At 41.4% G+C, this 24,596-nt stretch overlaps 1 protein-coding gene across 2 annotated transcripts in view; it reads right to left on the minus strand.

Moving 5' to 3' along the window:
- Window positions 1-16,373, minus strand: part of PRDM4 (PR/SET domain 4) — a 33,405-nt gene extending 17,032 nt beyond the window's left edge. Inside the window, exons 1-5 of one of the 2 annotated variants that reach the window (XM_023631845.2) lie at window positions 16,327-16,373; window positions 15,710-15,976; window positions 11,956-12,089; window positions 9,924-10,109; window positions 1,917-2,711 (exon numbers count right to left, since the gene is read on the minus strand). In XM_023631845.2, coding sequence (XP_023487613.1) covers window positions 1,917-2,711; window positions 9,924-10,109; window positions 11,956-12,089; window positions 15,710-15,720 — 1,126 coding nt within the window. In that variant the 5' untranslated portion in view covers window positions 15,721-15,976; window positions 16,327-16,373. Of the gene's footprint in view, window positions 1-1,916; window positions 2,712-9,923; window positions 10,110-11,955; window positions 12,090-15,709; window positions 15,977-16,326 lie in introns of those variants that run through there. The other variant, XM_023631846.2, reaches the window with a different exon arrangement.
- Between the last annotated feature and the right edge of the window lie 8,223 nt (window positions 16,374-24,596).

The following is a 24,596-nucleotide window of genomic DNA, read 5'->3' on the forward strand; positions in this document are numbered from 1 at the left end:
TCCAGGATCTGAACCGGCGAACCCTGGGCCGCCAAAGCAGAACGTGCAAACTTAACCACTGCACCACTGGGCCGGCCCCAATATCTCATTTTTTAAAAAACACACTTAAAAGCAAGAGGTTCTACTTATGCACTTAAAAAAGGATCAGTAGGCTCATTTAGGACACCCGTTACCTTCTTCTAAATTAATGAACCTATATTAATGACATTCCTAAATTAAAATACTTAAAAATCACAAATTTGAAACTTCCAAGAGGTCTCCCCGCTGCTTGGCTTCGGCAACACCACAAGCTTCCTCCTACTTTCCTGATGCTCCTCTTCAGTCCACTTTGGAAACTCTTCCTCTACTGCTGCATCTTAGTGTCACTAGCCCTCTTGTCATTCCACACTCTTACTAGATGATTTCACCCCACTTTCATGGCCATGATTAACATCTTAATGCTGGGAAACTCTACATATTTCCAGTCAGACTCTGAGCTCCAGATTCAGCTTCTCATTAGACATCTCTACGGGGTATCTTAGACACTGAAATCAACATGTCCAAAAATGGACTCACCATCATCCTCAAAAAAAAGATGCTCGACGACTCCTCCATCATTCATTCTCTTAAGGAACAGTACCACTATCCACCCAATTTCCCATGCCAGAAACCAAGGTTTTCTGCCTAACCCTTCCCTCCCCCAACTTCATTCAATGAACAAGCTCTACTGAATTCTCTGTAATATCTTCCACTTTTCCTCCATCTTACTACTTCTACTATGGGTCAGAAAATCATCACATTTCACTTAAATTATGGCATCATCTTCCTTACCTGTCTACTACCCCTAACAAACTATTATCTTCACATTACAGCAGAATCTCCCATCCCAACTCTCACTCCGTTAACAACCTTGACTGCTGTTAGAAGCCCTCTGTGTTCTGGCTTCTACTTCTCTCTCATCACATACCCCTCTCCTCATCCTCATTTTACGCTTCAGTAATTCTGAACCACTCACGATTCTTTTAGTTCTAGTCACTTATGGGTGCCAGTTCCTGTCTGGGACACTGTTCTTTCTGATTCTCAAATGTGAACATCTCAACGGCCAACATCCTTCTCGTCCTTCGGGTCTGTGCTAACATGTATGCTGCCTCCCCTGGTAAGTCTTCCCTGCCCCTTTCACGCCCTCTTAGATGCTACTCGTCAGGCTCCTTTGGCACCTTGCACTTAATCCATCTTCATGCTTCTCATACCATATTACAATAGCCTGTTTACTTGCCTATGCTTCCCATGAGGCTCTAACTTCCCTAAAGGCATGTGCTATCTCTTATAGTATGTTTTCTCCCCAGCACCTAGCAAAGAAGCTGGCATATACAGTAAGCACTCAATAGGTTTCCTGCATGAATGAAGCATATAGTGACACCAACAAATTGACTGTTTTTATATTGCTTTTTGTTATTATTGCCCCCAAAAAAGAACTTGTATGTGCCTAACTATGGTAACTTATATGCTTCCTGAGGGAAAAAAAAACCTGCATTGGTATCCACCTACATTTCTCCATGGGGATAAAAAAGTATACATGATCTAATAAACTGTGTCTTATGTTGAAAAACCACAAAGCATGTCACACAAAACACCTCACTGAAGTTTACTCATAATTAACTCTATTTGTGAAACCCTGGGAAATATCTTAAATGTTACTGGGCTAAGCTTATCTATAAAATACAGAAACGACTGTTTCCTTACTTCAGTAGGATGCTGTAAGAACCAATGAAATGCTTCTCTATCATCTGGCTTACCTGACTAAGGCAAAGAAAAGTCCACAGTCTAGTTACTTTCTATAATCCCTTAATCCAACACCTGGCTCTGTGACTAAGCCTGTTGGGGATGAGGGCCCTTTCTACCAATATTTCCAAAAGAAAAAGGCTAAGCACACTCACAAATTGTAAACAAGGTTGCCATATTTTCCTTGTTTGAATTGGAGTCTTCCATTTGCAGTGAAGGTGGTACAAAAGAAAGACTGTCTGAAGATACATCTACATGACCTGTCCCCATAGCAACCTCCTGGGTGATGGAGGAGACAGCCACAGGTTCTAGGCTTAGGCCAACTTCATGGAGGGAAACAGATTCTAGGGAGGCGAGGTTGTGTGAGGTAGAGAGTGCCACGCTTACAGAGTTGGAGCTCATGGCCACGGTGTGGATGGAGTCACTGAGGGCACTGTCAGACATCCCGTTGACCCGACTTGCAATGTGGTCTGTCTCCATGACCACAGGCAGCTCCAGGCCATTCCCATGAATGGGTATCACACCACCATGTCCTACAGTGTCTGCTGCAAGGCTGTTGCTCACAGAATCCACAGACAGAGGTTCATGACTTCTGGAGCCATTTGGGATTTGGGAATGCTCGCCTGCAACACCGTCCATTGTAAGCTCTTCTGCCATTCCATCTGTAGAGATTGGGCTGGTAACCCTAGAGACGTTCTCCATAGTGATTGTTGTGTCCAAGGCCACCTCATGGCCATCACTGGGATGAAGACTCTGGGCACCATGTGTGTTCACAGAGCGAGAGTCTATGGAAACAATGCCTGGTTCTAATCCAACATTTCCATTGGACTGATAGGGATCTAGTGCTGAAGGGTTATTGGCGATAGATAATGCTGTATTACTATCAACATTTATGGAGTTGGGGTGGATGTACTGAGGAGGTGGTCTGTCAGCTAAATAAGATAAAATGCCTGAGAAAAGGAAAAAATGAGATATTAGAGACTTTTTAGTACATTGTTAAATATAAAGAATTCCAAATGCTAGAATTTGTTTTCCTTACAAATATAACTGAATTAAAAAAATCTCCTAGTTACTTCTTTGGCTTAATCAATATATATATTTTATAAATAGCAACATACATATACCATAAAATAATCTTCTACCTACTTCTTTGGCTGAATTGATATATATACTTCAAAGTAACAACATAAATATATCATAATTCAATTTTTCCTGTGAAATGGTAAAAAATTAACTATGTTCCTTTGAAGTCACTGGAGGTGCTGGACCCCCCAAGAGGAAGTGGAAGGAGGTAAGGGGGTCTCCTCTCCCGCCCCAGCGGCAACCTAGGGTGCAGGACTGCATGCAGCTCTGAGAAGAGAGGGGGAAGGGGCAGCTCTCTGCAGGGACTCCTTAGATCTCTGAATTGCCCAGAGCCGTGGGTAAGCTCCACAAAGAGGAGGCTAAGCTATTGTGGGGGTGTCTTCATTAAGCCAGAACCCCAGGAGGGCAGAGAGAGAACACCCAGGGACCGTGCACACCAAAGAAAGCATCCCTCCCCTCACCCAGTGCACTAGCTCGGCCAGTCGGCCAAAGCAAGGGACCCCCACCAGAGCACCTGCGCATACATTAGTAAAGCAGTAGCTGTGCAGGCAATCACAGGTGGCCCTGTAAGCACAAATTCCAAAAGAGAGACACAGACACCAGAAATCGCAGAAGGCTCAGAATACACAGCTCCTGTCCACCCCTCAAGTGGTGGCAGGTGGAATCTGTGACCAGATACTACCAATGTGGTAAGGTACAAACCTACCCCATCAAATAATATGAGGAGGTATATAAATACTCCAGACTAGAAGGAAAATGACAAACACCCAGAAATCAATACTGAAGGCACAGAAATTTACAATCCAAATGACAGAAAATTCAAAATAGTTACCATAAAACAAATTACAAAAAAATTAAGTAAGATAGTTCAATGAAATCATGAATAAAATTAGTGAACAGATGAAATTCTTCACAACAGACTGAAATTATAAAAGGAAAAAATCAGAAATGTTGGAGATGAAAAATACAATGGATGAGATAAAGAAAAATCTGGAGTCCTTGAATAACAGAGCTGATATTATGGAGGAGAGAATTAGCAATTTGGAGGATAGAAATATAGAAATGCTTCAGATGGAGGAGTGAGAACTAAGACTAAAAAGAAATGAAGAAATTCTCCAAGAAATGGCCAACTCAAATAGGAAATGCAACATAGGGATTACAGGTACCCCAGAGGGAGAAGGGAGGGAGAAAGGAGCAGAGGGCTTGTTCAAAGAAATAATAGCTGAGAGCTTCCCAAACCTGGGGAAGGCGCTGGAAATATACATAAGAGAAGCTCATAGAACTCCTAATTACATCAATGTACAAAGACCTTCTTCAAGGCATATAGTTGTAAAACTGACAAAAGCCAACAAAAAGAAAAAATATTAGGGGCCAGCTTAGTGGCATAGTGGCTAAATTCACATACTCCGCTTCAGCAGCCCAGGGATCACAGGTTTGGATCCCAGGTGCAGAGCTAACAAACTTGTCAGGCCATGCTGTGGTGACATCCCACATAAAACAGAGGAAGACTGGCACAGATGTTAGCTCAGCGACAATGTTCCTGAAGCAAAAAGAGGAAGATTGGCAACAGATGTTAGTTCAAGGCCAATCTTCCTCAAAAAAAAGAGAAAGAAAAAATATTAAGGGCAGCAAGGCAGAAGAAAATAACTTCCACAGGAACCCCTATCAGGTTTTCAGCAGATTTCTCAGCAGAAACTTTAGAAGCTAGGAGAGAGTGGAATGATATATTCAAAATTCTGAAAGACGAAAACTTTCAGCCAAGAATACTCTATCCAGCAAAAATATCTTTCAGTTATGATGGATAAATAAAAGCTTTCCTAGATAAACAAAAGCTGAGGAAGTTCATCGCCACAAGACCTCCTCTACAAGAAATGATCAAGGCCCTCATACCTGAAAAAAAGAAAGAGTTTACAAAGCCTTCAGAAAGGAGATAAACAGAAAAAATCAGAAAATTGCAGCTATCAGAACAGGTTAGCAAACACTTAATTATAACTTTAAAGATAAAGGGAAGGAAAACATCAAAAGTAACTATAATCTCATCATTTTAACTACAAACTCACAACACAAAACAGAAGAAATTGTGACAACAACAACTTAGCAGGGGCAGAGGGTAGGGATGGAACCTGCTTAGACTAAGGAAATAAGAGGCTACCAGAAAATGGACTCTCATCTACAAGATTTTTTTTATACAAACCTCATGGTAACCACTAAACAAATAATCAGAAGAAAGACACAAATGATAAATAAAGAGAAAACTGAGAGAACCATCATAGGGAATTACCAAACTGAATTGGCAGTCCAAAGTAGCAGTAGGGGACCTTAACACCCTACTTACATCAATAGCTCTATCATCTAGACAGAAAGTCAACAAGGAGATAATGGAATTAAATGAAAAACTAGACCAGATGGACTTAACCGACATATATAGAACACTCCACCAAAAACAGCAAAATACACATTCTTTTCAAGTGCACTTAGAACATTCTCAGACAGACCATATGTTGGGAAACAAGCCAGCCTCAATAAATTTAAGGAGACTGAAATCACATCAAGCATCTTTTCTGATCACAATGCTATGAAACTAGAAATCAACTAGAAGAAAAGAGCTGGCAAGGTGACAAATATGTGGAGACTAAACAACATACTATTGGACAACCAATGGATCACTGAAGAAATTAAACAATAAATCAAAAAATATTGGCAGACAAATGAAAATGAAAAGACACCATACCAATTCATATGGGATGCAGCAAATGCAGTCCTAAAGGGGAAATTCATAGCAATACAAGCCCACTTTAACAAACAAGAAAAATCTCAAATAAGCAACCTTCAACTACACCTAACAGAATTAGAAAAAGAAGAAACCAAGCTCATAGTCAGCAGAAGGAGGGAAATAATAAAAATTAAAGCAGAAATAAATGAAATTGAAACCAAAGAAACACCAGAAAGGATCAACAAAACTAAGAGCTGGTTCTTTAAGAAAATACACAAAACTGACAAACCCTTAGCCAGACTCACTAAGAAAAAAAGAGGGAAGCCTCAAATAAGTAAAATTAGAAGCGAAAGAGGACAAATGACAACAGATACCACAGAAATACAAAGCATTATAAGAGAATACTATGAAAAACCATATGCCAACAAATTAGATAATCTACAAGAAATTGATAAATTCTTAGACTCATACAACCTCCAAAAACTGAATCAAGAAGAAACAGCAAATCTGAATAGACCAATCACAAGTAAAGAGAATGAGACAGTAATGAAAAACCTCCAAAAAATAAAAGTCCAGGACCAGACAGCTTCTCTGAAGAATTCTACCAAACCTTCAAAGAAGACTTAATACCTATCCTTCTCAAACTATTCTAAAAAATTGAAGAAGATGTAACACTTTGTAACACATTTTACAAGGCCAACATCACCCCAAACCCAAAGCCAGAAAAGGGCAACACAAAGAAGGAAAACTACAGGCCAATATCGCTGATGAACACACATGCAAAAATCCTCACAAACGGAATACAGCAATACATTAAAAGGATCATACACCATGGTCAAATGGGATTTATACCAGAGACACAGGGATGGTTCAACATCTGCAAATCAATGTGATACACCACATTAACAAACTGAGGAATAAAAACCACATGATCATCTCAATAGATGCAGAGAAAGCATCTGACAAGATCCAACAGCAATTTATGATAAAAATTCTTAAGAAAATGTGGATAGAAGGAAATTACTGCAACATAATAAAGGCCATATATGATAAACCCACAGCCAATATCATACTGAAAGCCTTCCCTCTGAGAAGAGGAACAAGACACGGGTGCCCACTCTCACCACTCTTAGTCAACATAGTACTGGAGGCTTTGGCCAGAGCAATTAGGCAAGAAAAAGAAATAAAAGGTATCCCAACTGGCAATGAAGAAGTGAAACCTTCAGTGTTTGCAGACAACATGATTTTATATATAGAAAACCCCAAAGAAGTCATCAGAAAACTATTAGAAATAATCAACAGCTACAGCAAAGTTGCAGGTACAAAATCAACTGACAAAAATCAGTTGCATTTCTACACTCTAATAACGAACTAACAGGAAGAAAACTCAAGAATACAATTCATTTATAATCCCAACAAAAAAGAATAAAATATCTAGGAATAAATGTAACCAAGGAGGTCAAAGACCTATACAATGAAAACTATAAGACATTAACAAAAGAAATCGATAAGGACATAAAGAAATGGAAAGATATTCCACATACATGGAGTGAAAGAATAAATATAGTTAAAATGCCCATACTACCTAAAGCAATCCACAGATTCAATGCAATCCCAATCAGAATCCCAATGACATTCTTCACAGAAATAGAACAAAGAATCCTAAAATTCATATGGGGCAACAAAAGACTCCGAATAGGGGCCAGGCCAGTGGTGCAGCGGTTAAGTTCACACGTTCTACTTCTCGGTGGCCCAGGGTTTGCCAGTTTGGATCCCGGATGCAGACATGGCACCACTTGACAAAAAAGCCATGCTGTGGTAGGCGTCCCACATATAAAGTAGAGGAAGATGGGCATGGATGTCAGCTCAGGGCCAGTCTTCCTCAGCAAAAAGAGGAGGATTGGCAGTAGTTAGCTCAGGGCTAATCTTCCTCAAAAAAAAAAAAAAAAAGACTCTGAATAGCTAAAGCAATCCTGAGAAAAAAAGAACAAAAGATAGAGGCATCACAATCCCTGACTTCAAAATATACTACAAAGCCATAGTGATCAAAACAGCGTGGTACTGGTACAAAAATAGACACACAAATCAATGGAACAGAACTGAAAGCTCAGAAATAAAACAACACATCTATAGACAGTTAATCTTTGACAAAGGAGCTAAGATCATATAATGGAGAAAGTTTCTTCAACAAATGGTGTTGGGAAAACTGGACAGCGACATGCAAAAGAATGAAAGTAGACCATTATCTTTCACCCTGCACAAAAATTAACTCAAAATGGATCAAAGACTTAAAGGTAAGACCTGAAACCATAGAAGTGCTAGAAGAAAATATAGGCAGTACACTCTTTGACATTGGTCTTACAAGGATCTTTTCGAATACCATGTCTACTCCGGCAAGGGAAACAAAAGAAAAAATAAACAAGTGGGACTTCATCAGACTAAAGAGCTTCTGCAAGGCAAAGGAAACCAGGAACAAAATGAAAAGCCCACCCACCAACTGGGAGAAAATATTTGTAATTCATACATCCAACAAGAGGTTAATCTCCAAAATATACAAAGAACTCACACAACTCAACAACAAAAAACCCAAACAACCCAATCAAAAAATGGGCAGAGGATCTGAACAGACATTTCTCCAAAGAAGATATACAGAATGACAAGAGACACATGAAAAGATGTTCAACATCACTAATCATCAGGGAAATGCAAATCAAAACTACACTAAGATATCAACTTATACCCGTTAAAATGGGTATAATGACCAAGACAAAAAATAACAAATGTTGGAGAGGTTGTGGGGAAAAGGGAACCTTCACACACTGATGGTGGGAATGCAACTGGTGCAGCCACTATGGAAAAAGAGTAGGGACCTTTCTCAAAAAACTAAAAATAGAGATACCATATGACCCAGCCATCCCACGACTGGGTATTTATCCAAAGAACTTGAAATCAACAATTCAAAGAGACTCATGCACCCCTAGGTCCACTGCAGCATTATTCACTATAGCCCAGAAGTGGAAGCCACCCGCAGAATGATAAACGGATAAAGAAGATGTGGTATATATAGACAATGGAATGCTACTCGGCCATAAAAAAGACAAAATCATTCCATTCACAACAACATGGATGAACCTTGAGGGTATTATGTTAAGCGAAATAAGCTAGATAGAGCAAGCCAAACACTGTATGATTTCACTCATATGCGGAAGATAAACTAACACACAAAGGGAACAGATTAGTGATTACCAGAGGAGAAGGGCGTTGGAGGGTAGATACAAGGGGTAAAGAGGCATATTTATATGGTGACTCACAAATAATAAGGTACAAACTGAAATTTCACGTTATAAACTATTACGACCTCAATAAAATAAAATAACGAAAATAAAAGGATAATTGTGAAAACTATGTAGCAGTTGGGGAAATGGACTACGTAAAAAAAGAGAAAATATTCAGTGAAAAAAATAAGAACACACAATTCTACAGAAAGTATAGTCTTAATCATGAAAAACAGTAAAAACCTATACACCAAAATAAAAGACAGGAAGGAAGTACACCAAGATGGATGATGGGACTAAGAGTGGTTCCCTTCCCTCCTTTGCTAAATTTTCTGAGATGACCATACAATACTTTCATAACAGAATAAAAAATTCGATAACTTTAATGTATAATAAATAAATGTGGTTGGCAGCAATACAATTGCAGAATTATAAAAACTGAACCAAGCAGATCCTGGAAGAAAAAAAAGAGAAACACTGTTTATACATCCTAAGAAATTAAGCTTCGGAGCTGGCCCAGTGGCATAGCAGTTAAGTTCAAGCGCTCCGCTTGAGCAGCCTGGGGTTTGCTGGTTGGGATCCCAGGCACAGACCCATGCACCGCTTATCAAGCCATGCTGTGGCAGCCACCCTACATATAAAGTAGAGGAAGATGGGCACGGATGTTAGCTCAGGGCCAATCTCCCTCAAAAAAAAAAAAAAGGAATTAAGCTTAGTCAAACTGCTATAGTAATAATGTGTTACCTGTGCATTCTAAGAGGAAAAGTACATAAACAAAGGGGTTTTTTTTTTAGCTTTATTGAGGTCATAAGAGTTTACAACATTGTGAAATTTCAGTTGTGCATTATTATTTGTCAGTCACCATACATATGTGCCCTTTACCCCTATGCCCAATCCCGAACCCCTCTCCCCTCTGGTAACCACAGACCTGTTCTCTTTGTCCACGTATTTTACACAAAGATTTTTTCCCCCACCTAGAGATTAACATCTAATAGTGACAAACATAAAGTGTTATTCAAGTCTTCAAGAACTGAGGTTAAGAGTTGGCTCTCTTCTTTCTTCTAACTTCTCAAATAACTGTTAAGACTTACCAGGTAGAATGGTTCTGAAGTAACTGCTCTCCAGGTGGGGGTAAGGTGGTGGAGGTAGGGTGTAGTTTCTTTCAGGTAACCCACACATCACCCCTCGATCCCCAATACCCATTGGGAGCATCAGAGACAAAGCAGAAGGCAGAGAGCTCAGGGAGGGACCCAGGTTTGGAATTGCCACGGGCAGGCCTACAAAAAAATGGTTTTTTCTCAATTAAAAGAAAGTAAGTACTTAAAAATTCTCTGTGTAATCACTGGCTGAACTCTTAGGAAGGTTTCCACATACGGGCAAAATTCTCACCTATTTGCCCGTGACATCCCCAGAGAGGTAGTACTGTGTAGACACCCACAAACAGGTCTTAAAGTTAGTTCTCAAGTTAGTTCTAAAATGCCAGGTTGATCCTCCACTTGTTTGTATTGCTCTTAAATAACAAGACATTTCATTAGAATTAAAAACCTAGTTTAAATACGATTTAAGAAAACAAATTATATAGAGATAAAAAGAACGGGAAGAAAATACATCTAAGTTCACAGGAGTGGTCTCTGAGTAATCATATTACACATTTTTTTTTCACATTTTTTTACTTTATTATATTTTCTATTTCATATGGTGAGAATGTTTCACTTTTAAAAATTCATAGATATGCTTCTATTTGAAAAAAAATCTTATTTATTTATTTTTCTGCTTTTTCTCCCCCACACCCCCCAGCACATAGTTGTATATTTTAGTTGTGGGTCCTTCTAGTTGCGGCATGTGGGATGCTGCCTCAACATGGCCTAATGAGCCGTGCCATGTCCGCACCCAGGATTCGAACCAGCGAAACCCTGGGCCGCTTAAGTGGAACGCGCGAACTCAACCACTTGGCCACAGGGCCGGCCCCGAAAAACAATCTAATTTAAAGGTAGATGTAAAACTGTACATACATAGTTTCATACAGCTTTCGTATACATGCTGTACTCCAGGATTTAAGAAAATTTAAACCTTAGAGTATATCTACCTTGGATTATATCTATCTGCAAAGTGCTGAAGTGACTTACTGTGCCTAACTATCATTAACGAACACTCACCAATTTAGGCAGTGCTAATTTGCATTATTTTTGGAAGCGGCAATATTTCTCTAATAGGCTTTTCTTCCTTAACGAGAGTGTCCACTAAAAGGAATGCCTAAGAGATAACCAAATGGGTTAACAACTTATAAAATTTTTTTAAAATTTCTTTTGTGGACACTTAAAGGAATGTGAAGAGACCCTAGTTTAGATGAACGTTATTGAACTGCTGCGTTTGGTAATTAAGCAGGTAATTCTCTGTAGAGAACTATTTAAACAACTTATACTCAAACATTAACTCCTATTTTGATAAAGTCCAATATATGACAATGTTGTACATCCTTAAGAATCAATAGCTTACCATTTTAAGAATCAATAGGTTACCTGTTTCTTTTCCATTTCAACAGAAAAAGAAAATTAAACTAGGCAGATAAAAAGGTTTTAAAAACATAGTGATGGGGGAAACGACCTTTTCCTATACTCTGATCCTCTCCAAGCTGAGGCTCATGGGGAGTTCCACGTGGAAGCTCCAACTCTGGTCCCTCCTTTCTCCCCATAATTCTAGGCCTGGCACACCTGCAGTTGTTGCCAGTTTCAAGGTAGTGGAAAGTAAAGCTCAATTTCTCATGCTTTCTGGGCATAGATTTTAGAGAAACTTTGATTCTCTTCTATTAACCCAGGGACAGAGTGTCAAGAGTATGCCCAGATGAATGGGTAATCCTAGATAAAATGCCAAGTCAATTATGGCTCTAGACAAAAGGTCACCAGCCCAAGAAGAGGACTATGAGGACAAAGTGCCACTCCTGTCCACCAGGACTCCGGCCTCTACAGAGATGTTTTCTTCCATTATGTTACCACACGCAGAACCGCCATTCCGACCTGCTGGCATCTCCCTTACACTCTTAAAGGGGCTCTGACCCTCTAGGCTCCATTTAGACTCAACAATGCAGTTAAGTGTTGAATTCAGCCGCTGTCCCTTACCACTCACCTGGGGCAGGGATGGCATTGTGAGTGGGTGAGGCAGCCAACCCCAGGTGACTTCCTGAGACTGGCAAGGCATTGCTCACAGAGGATGAAGTCAGTTGCTCCATCCCCACTGGGCTCAGGTTCATCTCATTCATCCTAAGAAAGAGCATATACACAACTAGTCACGCAAAAAATTACCTCAGGGACTCCGTTTAAGGTACAGAGGAACCTGAAACAACGCGGGTGGGGAAATGGGACTTTACCAACTATTACTTCATTTTTTATGCTCACAGCTCTCCAAGATAGCCAGTGTCATATCCTTTCCACTGATGGGAAACTGGGATTCAGAGACGTTAACTCACTCAGCCAACGTCATACAGCAGAAACAGGATTTAACTCGGGTGTGCCTTGTTCCAAACCCTATGCACACCATCTAAAGCAAAGCTGGCAATCCTTAGAGCCCAAGGGCAATGAGGGTGTGTTTGTTTTTTTAAATCACTCAAGTTTTTTCTTTCATGATATTTCCTCCAACTGGCTACTGGGACTTTTATAGGCAGTTTGAATTTTTACTAACTCTTTTTACCAGGAGTTAAAGTGATTCTGGATCTGAATCCGATTATCAATGATGTAAAGAAGATTCATATTTTTTCTATGGATCAGCACTTTATTAAAAGTCTGTATCAACATCTTAATAATTAATTAAACTTTGCTACATACTTTATAAAAATTACTTCATATTCTCTAATTCTTCAAAATAAGGTAGATGAGGAAACTGAGGCCTCAAAAGGGCATGTTCTATGCCCCAGATCACACAGCAATTAAGTGGAAGAGCACAGATCATGTTGCAAAGTACTGCCAAAAAGTTTTCCAGGGGCCAGCCCTGTGGCCTAATGGTTAAGTTCAGCGTGCTCTGCTTCGGCGGCCCAGGTTTGCAGGTTCAGATCCAGGGCGTGGACCTACACCACTCGTCAGCCATGCTGTGGCAGCGACCCATATATAAAGCAGAGGAAGACTGGCACAGATGTTAGTTCAGGGCTAATCTTCCTCCAGCAAAAAAAGGGGAAGATTGGAAACAGATCTTAGCTCAGGGCCAATCTTTCTCAGCAAAAAAAGTTTTTCAATACACCAAATTCTTTTTCTTCTACAGACCATTTTCAGCAGGCTGAAGAATCTGAGAATCACCTTTTCTGTGCAGTCTATCTTGCATTGCCATTAACAACATCAGACTAAGAGTAATACTATATACCTGAAACTCATACAATTTAAAAAAAGTAAGACTGATTTGAACAAGACATCATAGGAAGTTGTTATCAATAAGTATTAGTTCCTATATTAGAATTTAGAGACTGCCATATTATAAGCATTATAATTTCAAGAAGCTGGCCTTGGGGCTGGCTCGGTGGTGCAGCAGTTAAGTGTGCACATTCCGCTTCAGCGGCCCAGGGTTTGCCGGTTCGGATCCCAGGTGTGGACATGGCTTGCTCGGCAAGCCATGCTGTGGTAGGCATCCCACATATACAGCAGAGGAAGATGGGCATGGATGTTAGCTCAGGGACAGTCTTCCTCAGCAAAAAGAGGAGGATTGGCAGCAGTTAGCTCAGGGCTAATCTTCTTCTTCAAAAAAAGAAGCTGGCCAATAGGCTATCCAAAGGAAGTCATCAATGACCTCCAATCCTTACACTGAATAACAGTAATGCAAGTTCTTCGTGTGCCTGTGTACATGGGAGCGTACAGAAGAGGGGGGGGAAATCAAATGGGTCTACTTGTTCCTCAGCAGTGAAAGCAAACCTAAAGAGGTTTTTAATTCCAAAAAATGGTACATCAGCCATCAGTCAACCTGAAAATAATGATAGCTAACACTTATTACTCCCTTACTACATGTGTTAAGCACTGGACTAAGTGATCCACATGTAATTATCTTGCCTAATCCTTCTGACTACTGTGAGGTAGGTATTTTTCTTAACCCCATTTTAGAGATGAGGAAACTGAGCTTCAGAGCAGCTAAGGAACTTAACCCAAGATTACATAACTACTAAGTGGCAGAGTTGGGATTTAAATCTAGGTCTGCCTAATTTAAGAATCCCAAACTCTGAACTACAATTAGAAAATGATGATTACAATAAAAGAACCCATTTTGCCTTTTGCGCAGTTCCAATACATCAGGATCTGTGTATTTATATTGTGGGCTATGTTAGAAGTCCCACATAGACCTGTTCCTGCACTATTCTACACCCACAGGCTTCAACTGTATCCGTGGCCAGGTACCTCATAAAACTAAGCTCCCAGATATTAATAAGGTGTACAAGGCCAACTGAGTACAGTACCCTGTATAGAGCAGGCACTACAAATATTTATTTAATTTGGATGGAGCAGTCCAATCTCATCCTTACTAGAAAGCTAACTAGAAACACATGGCCAATGACGTACATCTTATGCTAATAACAGTATTTAATTACACTATAAAAGAATGCAAAAAATCCTGATAGCCTAAAAGAACCAGAGCTACCTTAATTTTGAAAGTTTCTGGGTTTGGGTTGGTTTAAAACAGACTTTTCCCGTAACTTTTTATAGCTATAAAAATAACTAAACCTCTATCATCACCGGAGTACTAATGACCTACAAAAAATTAGTTACAATAATTTTTTTTAAGTCCAATTAAAAATCTGTAGCTTCAAATTCCATTCTGAAAATTCCTGAATATTAATCTGTGCACCTAACCTCGAGATAAAAATCAAAACGGTGTTTCTAGGTTGACTCCCAGGCCTTCTCAAACCAGTTCAAGCCAGAGTTTAATGTGAGAGGCTCAGCAGATTTCTGCTTCGTTGTGAGTCACTAAAATGTGATGACCTCAGCAGCCATAAACCAAAGGTAACTAGTATCCCACGGAAAGAAGGCCGACGGAGGGAATTTACAACACGAGCCTCACAAGACTCTCATTCTAAAGTGCAATTCTATTCCAACTACCTTTCTCATACAGAATTCCAGGAAGCAATCTTAGAAGGGCCAGAATCAAGACACTAAGCTACGCTGTTCTTCCCTACTCATTCCTCGTAGAAGCACTTCCTTCATACTCGTACACTTTATGTGCGTGTTTCTAACTGACCTGTGTATGAACCATTTGCCAGCTGCTGGTCTTAGAACTCTAGGATGATAGATAAGAAGCTGAAACGCAGCCACTTCGCAATTTCAATAATTGCAAAGCCACTGGACAATTTCAGTAATTCGAATGAATTCGTTTCACCTTTCTTATCCTCCACTACAGCCTAGGAAAGGGCCCTAAGAGAACGACACCTAACTATTTCTTTGACATCCTTCTGTACTGTTCTGGCATGGTACCATAAAGTACTTTAAACATCAGCACGAACCCTGCGGGATTAAGAAATTAACTTCTCCACATGGCCACCCCAGTCAGACGGTAACCAGCACAATTCAAGGGGAAGCATGGTGAGGAGCTAAAAACACACTTTGGAATCCAGATAAAGATATTATTAAAACGTTCAAATAACTCAAAAGCGTAGGCTAAAGGAGTCAACGAGCCAACAATCAACGTGTCGCTATTTGGAACAACTAATCACATTTGGAGTAAATTAGGGTGAATGAGTATATTCGACCCAACCACTAGTTTCTGGATTTCTTGCTCCCTTTGGGACACAAATCCACTTGGAAATCGCACCTGTAACTTTCCCAGTGGCTCCCAAAACAAAGGCTCTCTGAACTCCCCTTTGCCAGATGTTTTCCAAAGACGTCCCCAGCGCTGGGCCCAGCAGGCTACTCACCTGTGATGCATCTGCTTGAGGCCAAGGGTCAGAGAAAAGAGCACTCGGGCGGCGGAGAACCGGCATCAGGGTTTGCGTTCCAGGGTTACGTGCTACCGCATCTTGCTTACAACCGCTGCACGCACGCGGCCACCCGTCCCCGGGGCCGCCCGGGGCCGCCCGCCTCCTCCCGAGGGCCGGCGGCCGCGCACGCCGCCGCGGGACGGGACATGCCGGGGGACACCAGGGGCCTTTCCTCCAGGAGCGTCGGGAGCGGGGCTGCCCAACCTGGGGAGAGGACAAGGGCGGTCACCAAAGCCCGGGGAGGATGCAGCCGCCGTGCCCTCGCCGCCGGGGAGCCCAGGCGCTGCGGACACCGCCTCCCAAGGGCGGCCCCCTCGCCCGCCGGCAAGGGGCCCGCAGGCCGGCCGCCCTCGCCCCGCCCCGGCCGGGCCCGCGCGCAGCCCACCTGCTGGCCGCGCGGGGGGCGCGCGCGCCTGCCCCACCGCTTTGTTCCTCATCCGGGCAGAGCTCGCCTCGGGGCCCTCCCCGCCCGCTCGACCCCCGCGCCCCGGGGGCCGCTCGCCTAACGTTTCCCGCCCGGCCTGGCCCAGCCCGCGGTCTACTCCGGGCCGCACCCTCTGAGGCGCCTTTCCGGCTCCGCTGCCACCCTCGCCGCCCGCCGCCCCGCCCCTCGCGCGTGCGCCCCTCCCCGCCGCCGCCGCCCGCGGAGCCGCTTCCGCGCGTGCGCACCGCGGGCTCCCCGGCCGGCGAGGGGCGGGCCGCTAGAGGAGAGCCCCGCGAGCGCCGCGTCTCCATCCGGCCAGGTCGAGTCGAGCGCCGAGCCATCGACCCACAGTTGCTAGGCAACCAGGGCCGACGTGCACGGAGGGCGTGGCTCTTGAGTCCCCCAAATCCTCCGGACTAGGGTTTCAGGCTTAGCGGCGTTCCCCTCCAAGGAGAGCGTGAGTCCTCGCGAGCCCGCCGGATTCGAAATACGCACTTAGCCCAGCGATGTTGGCGGTGTTGCCGGGAAGGAATTGGGATTGTATCCCGCGTATTTTTCACCATCCCTTACACCTGAAGGTTGCCCACTTTCCCTGCTGCAAGTCCTAAAAGGTGGTGTTTGGAATTTTGTACAAATTTCCTTCCCCTTCTTTCTTTGCCCTTCGTTCCCTCCTGCATGGCAGGCACTGTGCTAAACTCAAGGAAAAGAGTCCCAAATTCACAGGAATTGGTCCTTGAAACAACAACACACTACCTGGTAGCTTCCACACACCAGCAGAACAGCAGAGACCCCTGAATTCCTCCTTTCATTCAGAAAATATTTATTGAATTACATCTCAAACATAGGGATACGAAATAAGGCTTAGGTCTTTCTGGACCTTCAACAGCTTGCAGTCTAGGGGGAACTGGTGAGTTTTGAAAATTCAACCTCTTATGAAAGGCAGAGGGACGCAGGAGAGCCAGGAGTGGTGCCAACCCACATCATGTTTCCCTTCCTTCTCGTAAGGAGAAAGCACATTCCAAGTGAGGGAACTAATCCCTGAGCATTGGCAGGTCACATTGGTTTTGCCTTGTTGACAACAAAGAAATCTAAATCAAGAAAGTGATCATACCACGAGTAAGTGAGAGACGATATTCCCTAAAACGCCACTTCAAACCTGAGGCTTAGAGAATGATGATGTGTCTTACAAAAGGCTGAATGATTCCACTCTGGTTTTCTATGCCTGTTCATTCTGAACAATTTTATTAATATCAAAGCTGTAGGGGCTGGCCCCGTGGCCGAGTGGTTAAGTTCACACGCTCTGCTTCCTTGGCCCAGGGTTTGGCCGTTCAGATCCTGAGCACAGACAAGCCACTGCTCCTCAGGCCATGCTGAGACGTCGTCCCACATGCCACAGCTAGAAGGACTCACAACTAAACATATACAACTATGTACCAGGGGGCTTCGGGGAGAAAAAGGAAAAATGAAATCTTTAAAAATGTCTATATATCAAAGGTGTATGTAAAAATTAGATCAGATATATGTCAGAGCTAAAACTACAATACTTATAGGAGAAAATCTTTGTAACCTTGATAGGACACAAAAATTAGGAACCACTAAAAAATTGGCAAATTGAACTACATCAAAATTAAAACTTTTGGTCTCAAAAAGACACTGCTGACAAAATGAAAAGTCAAGCCAGAGACAGGAAGAAAATATTTTCAAAACAAACATTTGACAAAGGACTTCTATCTGGAATATATAACAAACCCTTTGAACTCAATAATAAGAAGGCCAACAACCCAATTTTTAAAAATGGACAAAATATTGGAATAGCCACTTCACTGAAGAAGATACATGGATGGCAATTAAGCACACAAAAAGATAAGCAACATCATTAGTTATTCAGTAAATGCAAATCAAAACACAATGAGGTAACGTTACATACCTACTAGAGGAGCCCAAATTGAAAAAGACCAACTATAGCAAGTGTTGGTGCAGAGACAAAGCAACTGGAAGCCTCCTCATTTGCTGGTGGCAATGCAGAATGCTGCAGCCACTTCAGAAAACAACTTTGCAATTTCTTATACCATACAATTCAGTAATTACACTCCCAGGTATTTACCTAAGAGAAAATAAAAATATATGTACAGGGGCGGGCCCTGTGGTGCAGAGGTTAAGTTCCCACGTTCCACTTCCGGGGCCTGGGGTCTACCGGTTCGGATCCCAGGTGCGGACATGGCACTGCTTGGCAAGCCATGCTGTGGGAGGTGTCCCACATATAAAGTAGAGGAAGATGGGCACGGATGTTAGCTCAGGGCCAATCTTAGCAAAAGGAGGAGGATTGGCAGCAGATGTTAGCTCAGGGCTAATCTTCGTAAAAAAAAAAATACATATATAAATGTATACATACATATATGTATGTATACATATATACACATATATATATGTGTATATATCTACAGACAAAGACTTATAAACAAAGGTTCATAGAAGCTTTATTGGTAATAGCCCCAAGCTGGAAACAACCCCAATGTCCATGAACTGGTGAATGAATAAACAAATTATAGTATGTCTCATAGTGAAATATTACTCAGCAATAAAAAGGAACAAGCTATTGATACATGGATGAGTCTCAGAAGAACGACGCTAACTGAAAGAAACCATACACAAAAGACTACACATTATATGAGTCCATTTGTATGAAATTCTAGAAAAGACAAAGCTATAATATAGAATGTAGGTAAGTGATTGTCAGGAGTTGGGGATGAGCAGGAAGAGGATGAGACTGCCTGCAAAGGTGCATAAGAGAACTTTTAGGGATGATGGAAATGACCTTGGTTGTGATAGTGGTTACACAACTGCATACATTTGTCAAAATTCATCACATAGTACATTTAAAATTGATGAGTTTTATTATATGTAAAAATACATCAAAAAGTAGATTTAAAAAAAAAAATGATGTCAGGGTCAGCAAAAATTGAAGCAACCTATCCCATTCCACAGGCTAGATTCAGTCCATTGTATGCTCTCCCATCATTCTTATCTTTACTGTAACAATTGTTTAATTTTCTATCTTGCCAAATAGATTTTAAGCTTTGGAAACAAAATCCATGTCTATTTTAGTTAGTGCTATATGAGATAGCACAATACCAAGCACATATTAGGTGCCCTATAAATATTTGTTGAATGAATGAAAGTCAAACTGGCATATTTCTAAGCTATGTTTATTGACTCACATCTATTTACTTAGAGAGGTACAGCCAAACGGATGCCCAAAGGTTCCCTAAGGAGCTAGTTGAAGGTCACTTGCCACTTTAAGAAGACACTAACATGCCATTAAGACAATTAAAACAGGGGCCGGCCCCGTGGCCGAGTGGTTAAGTTTGCACACTCCGCTGCAGGTGGCCCAGTGTTTCGTTGGTTCGAATCCTGGGCGCGGACATGGTACTGCTCGTCAAGCCATGCTGAGGCGGCGTCCCACATGCCACAACTGGAAGGTCCCACAGCTAAGAATATATACAACTATGTACTGGGGGCTTTGGGGAGAAAAAGGAAAAAATAAAATCTTAAAAAAAAAAAGACAATTAAAACAATGAGAAAATTACTGACCAAACAGACGGTAGAAATGAAGAGTATTGCTGCTGTTTTCGAACTCAAGTATTAGAAAGGCTGTGAAACAAAGATGAAAGGTTGCAATTAAGGGCAGACCTTAGATATAATTGTATTTAAGACAAAGCAGCTAACAACCATTAACATTTTGCTAGGTGGCAAAGACAGATGCAGAGAACAAATTACCTTTAAACATTATCTTCTGAGCCCTAAAGACAAGGACAGTGATGGGTAAATTTGGGCCTGGATTGGGCTGCTCAAGACATCTTGCTTTCATTGACTGTAATTAAGGATTAAATCCTGCGTCTGATCTCTCATGTTAAGGAGGGTCTGGAAATTTGACTTTACTGTAAATTGTTGTTACAGTAAATTGTTGGTAAACCTGTTCTTTGGCATTCTTGGGATTCTCCTCTGTAAGCCTGATACATTTATAATTTGTTGTATTAGGTTCTAACTGACTCATTTCTTTATTTAATATTTACAGAAAGGCATGGAAAGAGTTTATTCAACAAATATCTGTTGAGTACCTACCGTGTGCCAGGCACAAAATACCAGTCCTCATGGAGCTTATGTTATAGATAATAAACAAACAAATAATTAAAGTATAAAATATACCAGATTTCAATAAATACCATGAAAAAAAGTATGGCAGGGAAGATAGAAAGTGCTCCAGGATAGGAGCTGCAATTTTTTTTTTCCTGAGGAATATTCGCCCTGAGCTATCATCTGTTGCCAATCTTCCTCTTTTTTTTGCTTGAGAAAGATTTGTCCTGAGCTAATATCTGTGCTAGTCTTCCTCTGTTTTGTATGTGGGTTCCCAAGAAGTGGTGTAGGTCCACACCTGGGAACTGAACCACAGCCACCGAAGTAGAGTGCACTGAACTTAACCACTAGGCCACAGGGCTGGCCCCCGCAATTCTAAATAAGGTAGACAGAGAAGTCATCGTTGAAAAGGTAACATTGAAACCAAAGGAGCAGAGGGAGTGATCCCTGTGGACATCTAGAAGAAGAGTATTTCAGTCAGGGGGAAGTGCCAGTGCAAAGGCCCCGAGGCAGGGGAATGCCTGGCAGGTTTGAGGAATTGCAAGGAGGCCAGCGGTACTAGAACTGGATTGTCCAATATGGTAGCCACTAGCCACAGGTGGCTCTTGAGCCCCTGAAATGTGCCTGGTTCAAACTGTGTAATCATTGTAGGGTGGGAGAGTGATTGTGTTAATGGCCCCAGTTCGTCACTCCTCTTGGGAACCATGCCCTTTGCAAGGTGACTTTATTGTTCATCCCAGAAAGAGTGGGGCCTTTTTTTTCTGCCCCTTGATTCTGAGTTTGTCATGCCAGACGTGCTAGAATTGAGACAAAGTCAGCCTGAAGTACTGCCCCTCTGCCTCAAGAACTAATGAATGCTTATTGTTTTAAGCCGCTGAGTCTTGGGGTGGTTCAGTCGATGGCCATTCTGATGAGGGTGCTTGCTTTTCTTGGATCCACTGATTTTCTGCTCTGATCTTCGGAAACCGTTACATGGATAGAAAAGATTAAGCACTAGTATTGGAACATTATTTCTCTTGGGTTCGTGTTGCAAGTACCCGGTTTAACTCCGCAGGGCTGCAGAATGGTGTGTTTACTAAATGTAGTGGATGTGGAACCAGAACTGAGATACTCTTGTGCGCTCTGTCAACTCTTTGGACTTAAAAAACAGAACATACATGGGGATGAATTAAATTTTTCATATTTGAAGGAATCATACTCATTTCAGTGGAGGATCACCAGCACTGTTCCTGTGGAAGGAAACCTGGCTCTGCTCAGGCTTTGTGTAAGACCCCTCTAGTTGAGACTGATCAGGATAAGAAATTGGGAAGAATGATCTGTAGAGTTTAACCAAAGAAATTTCGATGTTGATATCTTTGAATTTTAACCTACAAGGGTAGAGTTGTTTAAACTTTGGGTTTAACTTATCCCTATCAATTTGATAATGGGAGATTTCTTTCTTTCTTTCTTTCTTTTTTGGTGAGGAAGATTGGCCCTGAGCTAACATCTGTTGCCAATCTTCCTCTTTTTGCTTGAGGAAGATTGTCCCGGTGCCAACATCTGTGTCAATATTCCTCCAGTCTGCACGTGGGATGCAGCCACAGCATGGCCTGATAAGCAGTGTATGGGTCCATGCCCAGGATCCAAACCTGTGAACCCCAGGCCACCAAAGCAGAGCGTGGGAAACCAACCACTTACGCCACTGGGCGGGCCCCAAGGGAGGTGTATTTTTAAATTTGGAGTATCACTCTACCGATCGCATAACCTCTGGCCGGCCATATTGGAATGGTCTTCATTAGAGAAAGGAAAAGAATCAGGAATGAGTTTTTGGCCTAGGGACCACCAGGCTTTGGGGCCAATTTAACTAATGTGTTGTTCTGATCTATTTTAAGGGGCAAAGCAAAACTGCCCATCTGTGATTCTAAGATGATACACAAAGGAGTGGTAGCTGCCATTGAAGGAGGCTGGAAACTGGGGAGGGAAAGATAAGAACGTTGCTAATGGCCTCGAAAAATCCCAAAAGCAATGATAAAAGAAATCTAAGAAGTAACTGAAAATTTAACTCTAAAGAAGTTCCATGTGGCTTTTAGGATGAATTTTAGCAAATCTTCAAGGAATAATTTCCACCTTTTACAGATGTATCCAGAACCTAGAAACAGATGTAAAGCTACGTAAATTATTTTTAAGAGTTTGAAATAACACTGATACCAGAAAAGGAGAGCACAAGAAAATGAAACTCTGAGCCAACGTAACTTGGGACTGTAGGAACAAAATTTCTAAAGGAAATATTAACAAATTGAATCCAGCAGTATATTAAGACAATTACGACTCCATAGGGTTTAATCCCAAGAATGCAAGACAGCTCATTAGCAAATCTATTATTGTAATTTACTGCAATAATAAATTAAAGAAGAAAATACTCATGATTATCTTCACAGATGCATTTGATAAAATTGAAGAGCCATTCCTGATAGTATTCTTAGCAAACTAAGAACAAAATTTTCTTAATTTGACAAAGAATATCTCCTATATGGTGGAACATTGGAAACTTTCCCATAAAAATACGAGGATACTAGCTATTCCTACTACAATTACCATTGGACTGGAGGTCTCAGGCGATGAAATTCAATAAGAAACATAAATGAGTTATATTAGAAAAGAAGAAAGAAAACTGTCATTATTAGCTGACAATATATTACAGTTTAAGAAATCCTAGAAAATCTTCTTTAAAAGATAACTATTAGAACTATCTTGAGAGGGTCTTGTTTCACAAGTGTATAGATTTATCAAATCTGATTGCATTATATATTTAATATATGTGTGGAATTTATCTCAAGTAAAAGCCATTAGAACTAGTACGAGAGATCAGTGAAATGAGTGGATTAAAGATTAACATGGAATAAATCAATAGCTTTGAAAAATAGAAAAAAACTCTATTCACAACAGCAGCCAAACCTAAGAAACATCTGGAGGTAAACGTAAGAAATGTGTAAGCTCTACATGAAGAAAACTCTGAAACTTTATTAAAGGGCAAAAAAGAAAATATGAATAGATAAGTTCTATGATCATATAAAAGAGATCCAGTGTTAAACAAAATGTCAATTCTCTCCAAATTAATCTGTATATTTAACACAATCCCAATGCGAATCCCAAGGGTTTTTTTTCCCTCATGGATATTAAAAATGCATGTTGCTTCCTTTGCTCTTCTTTTCCAAATCTGGGCGTCCTTCCTCAACAGCTCTTCCAGATGAATTGTAGAGTTGGCATCCATTCTTCAAGCCTTGAGTTTGGTGTCTTTTTCTAATTCACACCAAGTTGCCTCATGGACAATGAAAGGCTTTGTAAAGCTTGTAGTAGAAGAAGGTAGCCTTAAACAAGAGAGAAAAGATAAAAATCATAAGGAAAGGATTAATGCATTTGACTCCATTAAAATTTTACATTTCTCTATGACAAAAGACTGCACAGACAAGGTTAAAATGCAAACAGTCTTTGAGAAGAATAGAAAAGATGCTAATAAATTGTACCTATGTATTTGTGGTTCTTTAAATCTCACTGTAAATTATATTATCTTTAAAATGGAATGTAATTACTCTACTGCATGACAATTTGACCTTCAGTTTACTTTCTTATCTGTTTCTCTGAAACGTAATATAGAATGTCAACTATGTCGTCAGGCAAACGTATTTAGATGAAAGCAATCACGTGGCTGGTAAATTGCGTCTGGCCTGGCGCACTATAGAGACCTGATGGCCTTGGGCTTCCCTGAGGGTGAAGGCTTTAACTGGGCTCTGCTGGGGCTCCTGGAAGCTAAGCCGGTGAAGTTGTTACAAGAAATACTGGCTCCTGATGGGTATGAGATTTCTAAGTCAGGCCAGCTGCCACACCAGTCTGATTAAGTCTTCGTTCCTTGCACCTGAGCTGTCACTGGGCTGCAGCGAGGATTAGAGGAGGAGCAGCTGTGTGGATTGCTGCCGCGATTACTGCAAGGACTCCCAGGATGGTAGAACGCCTAATTCTGCCCTGCTCCAAGCGGTCCTTCCTGACCTATACCCTTCCAAACGAATCTGACGCCAAATGTGGCCCATGGTAGTCTCATGAGTCTAGATATGTAGTTGCACCTAAGAAGCCCCTTGGCGGATGTTGCACATGGTAATACAGACAGTTTATACCTGAGCTATAGAGACAAGGACTAATTTGAACAAAATCATGTTAGAGTATCAATTTGAGATTTAGTCAACTACACCTGTGAGAAATCTTCTTTCTAGCCAGGTGATAATATAGGCTTTC

Source organism: Equus caballus, chromosome 28 (genome assembly GCF_041296265.1).
Source record: "Equus caballus isolate H_3958 breed thoroughbred chromosome 28, TB-T2T, whole genome shotgun sequence".
NCBI classification, from domain to species: Eukaryota; Metazoa; Chordata; class Mammalia; order Perissodactyla; family Equidae; genus Equus; species Equus caballus.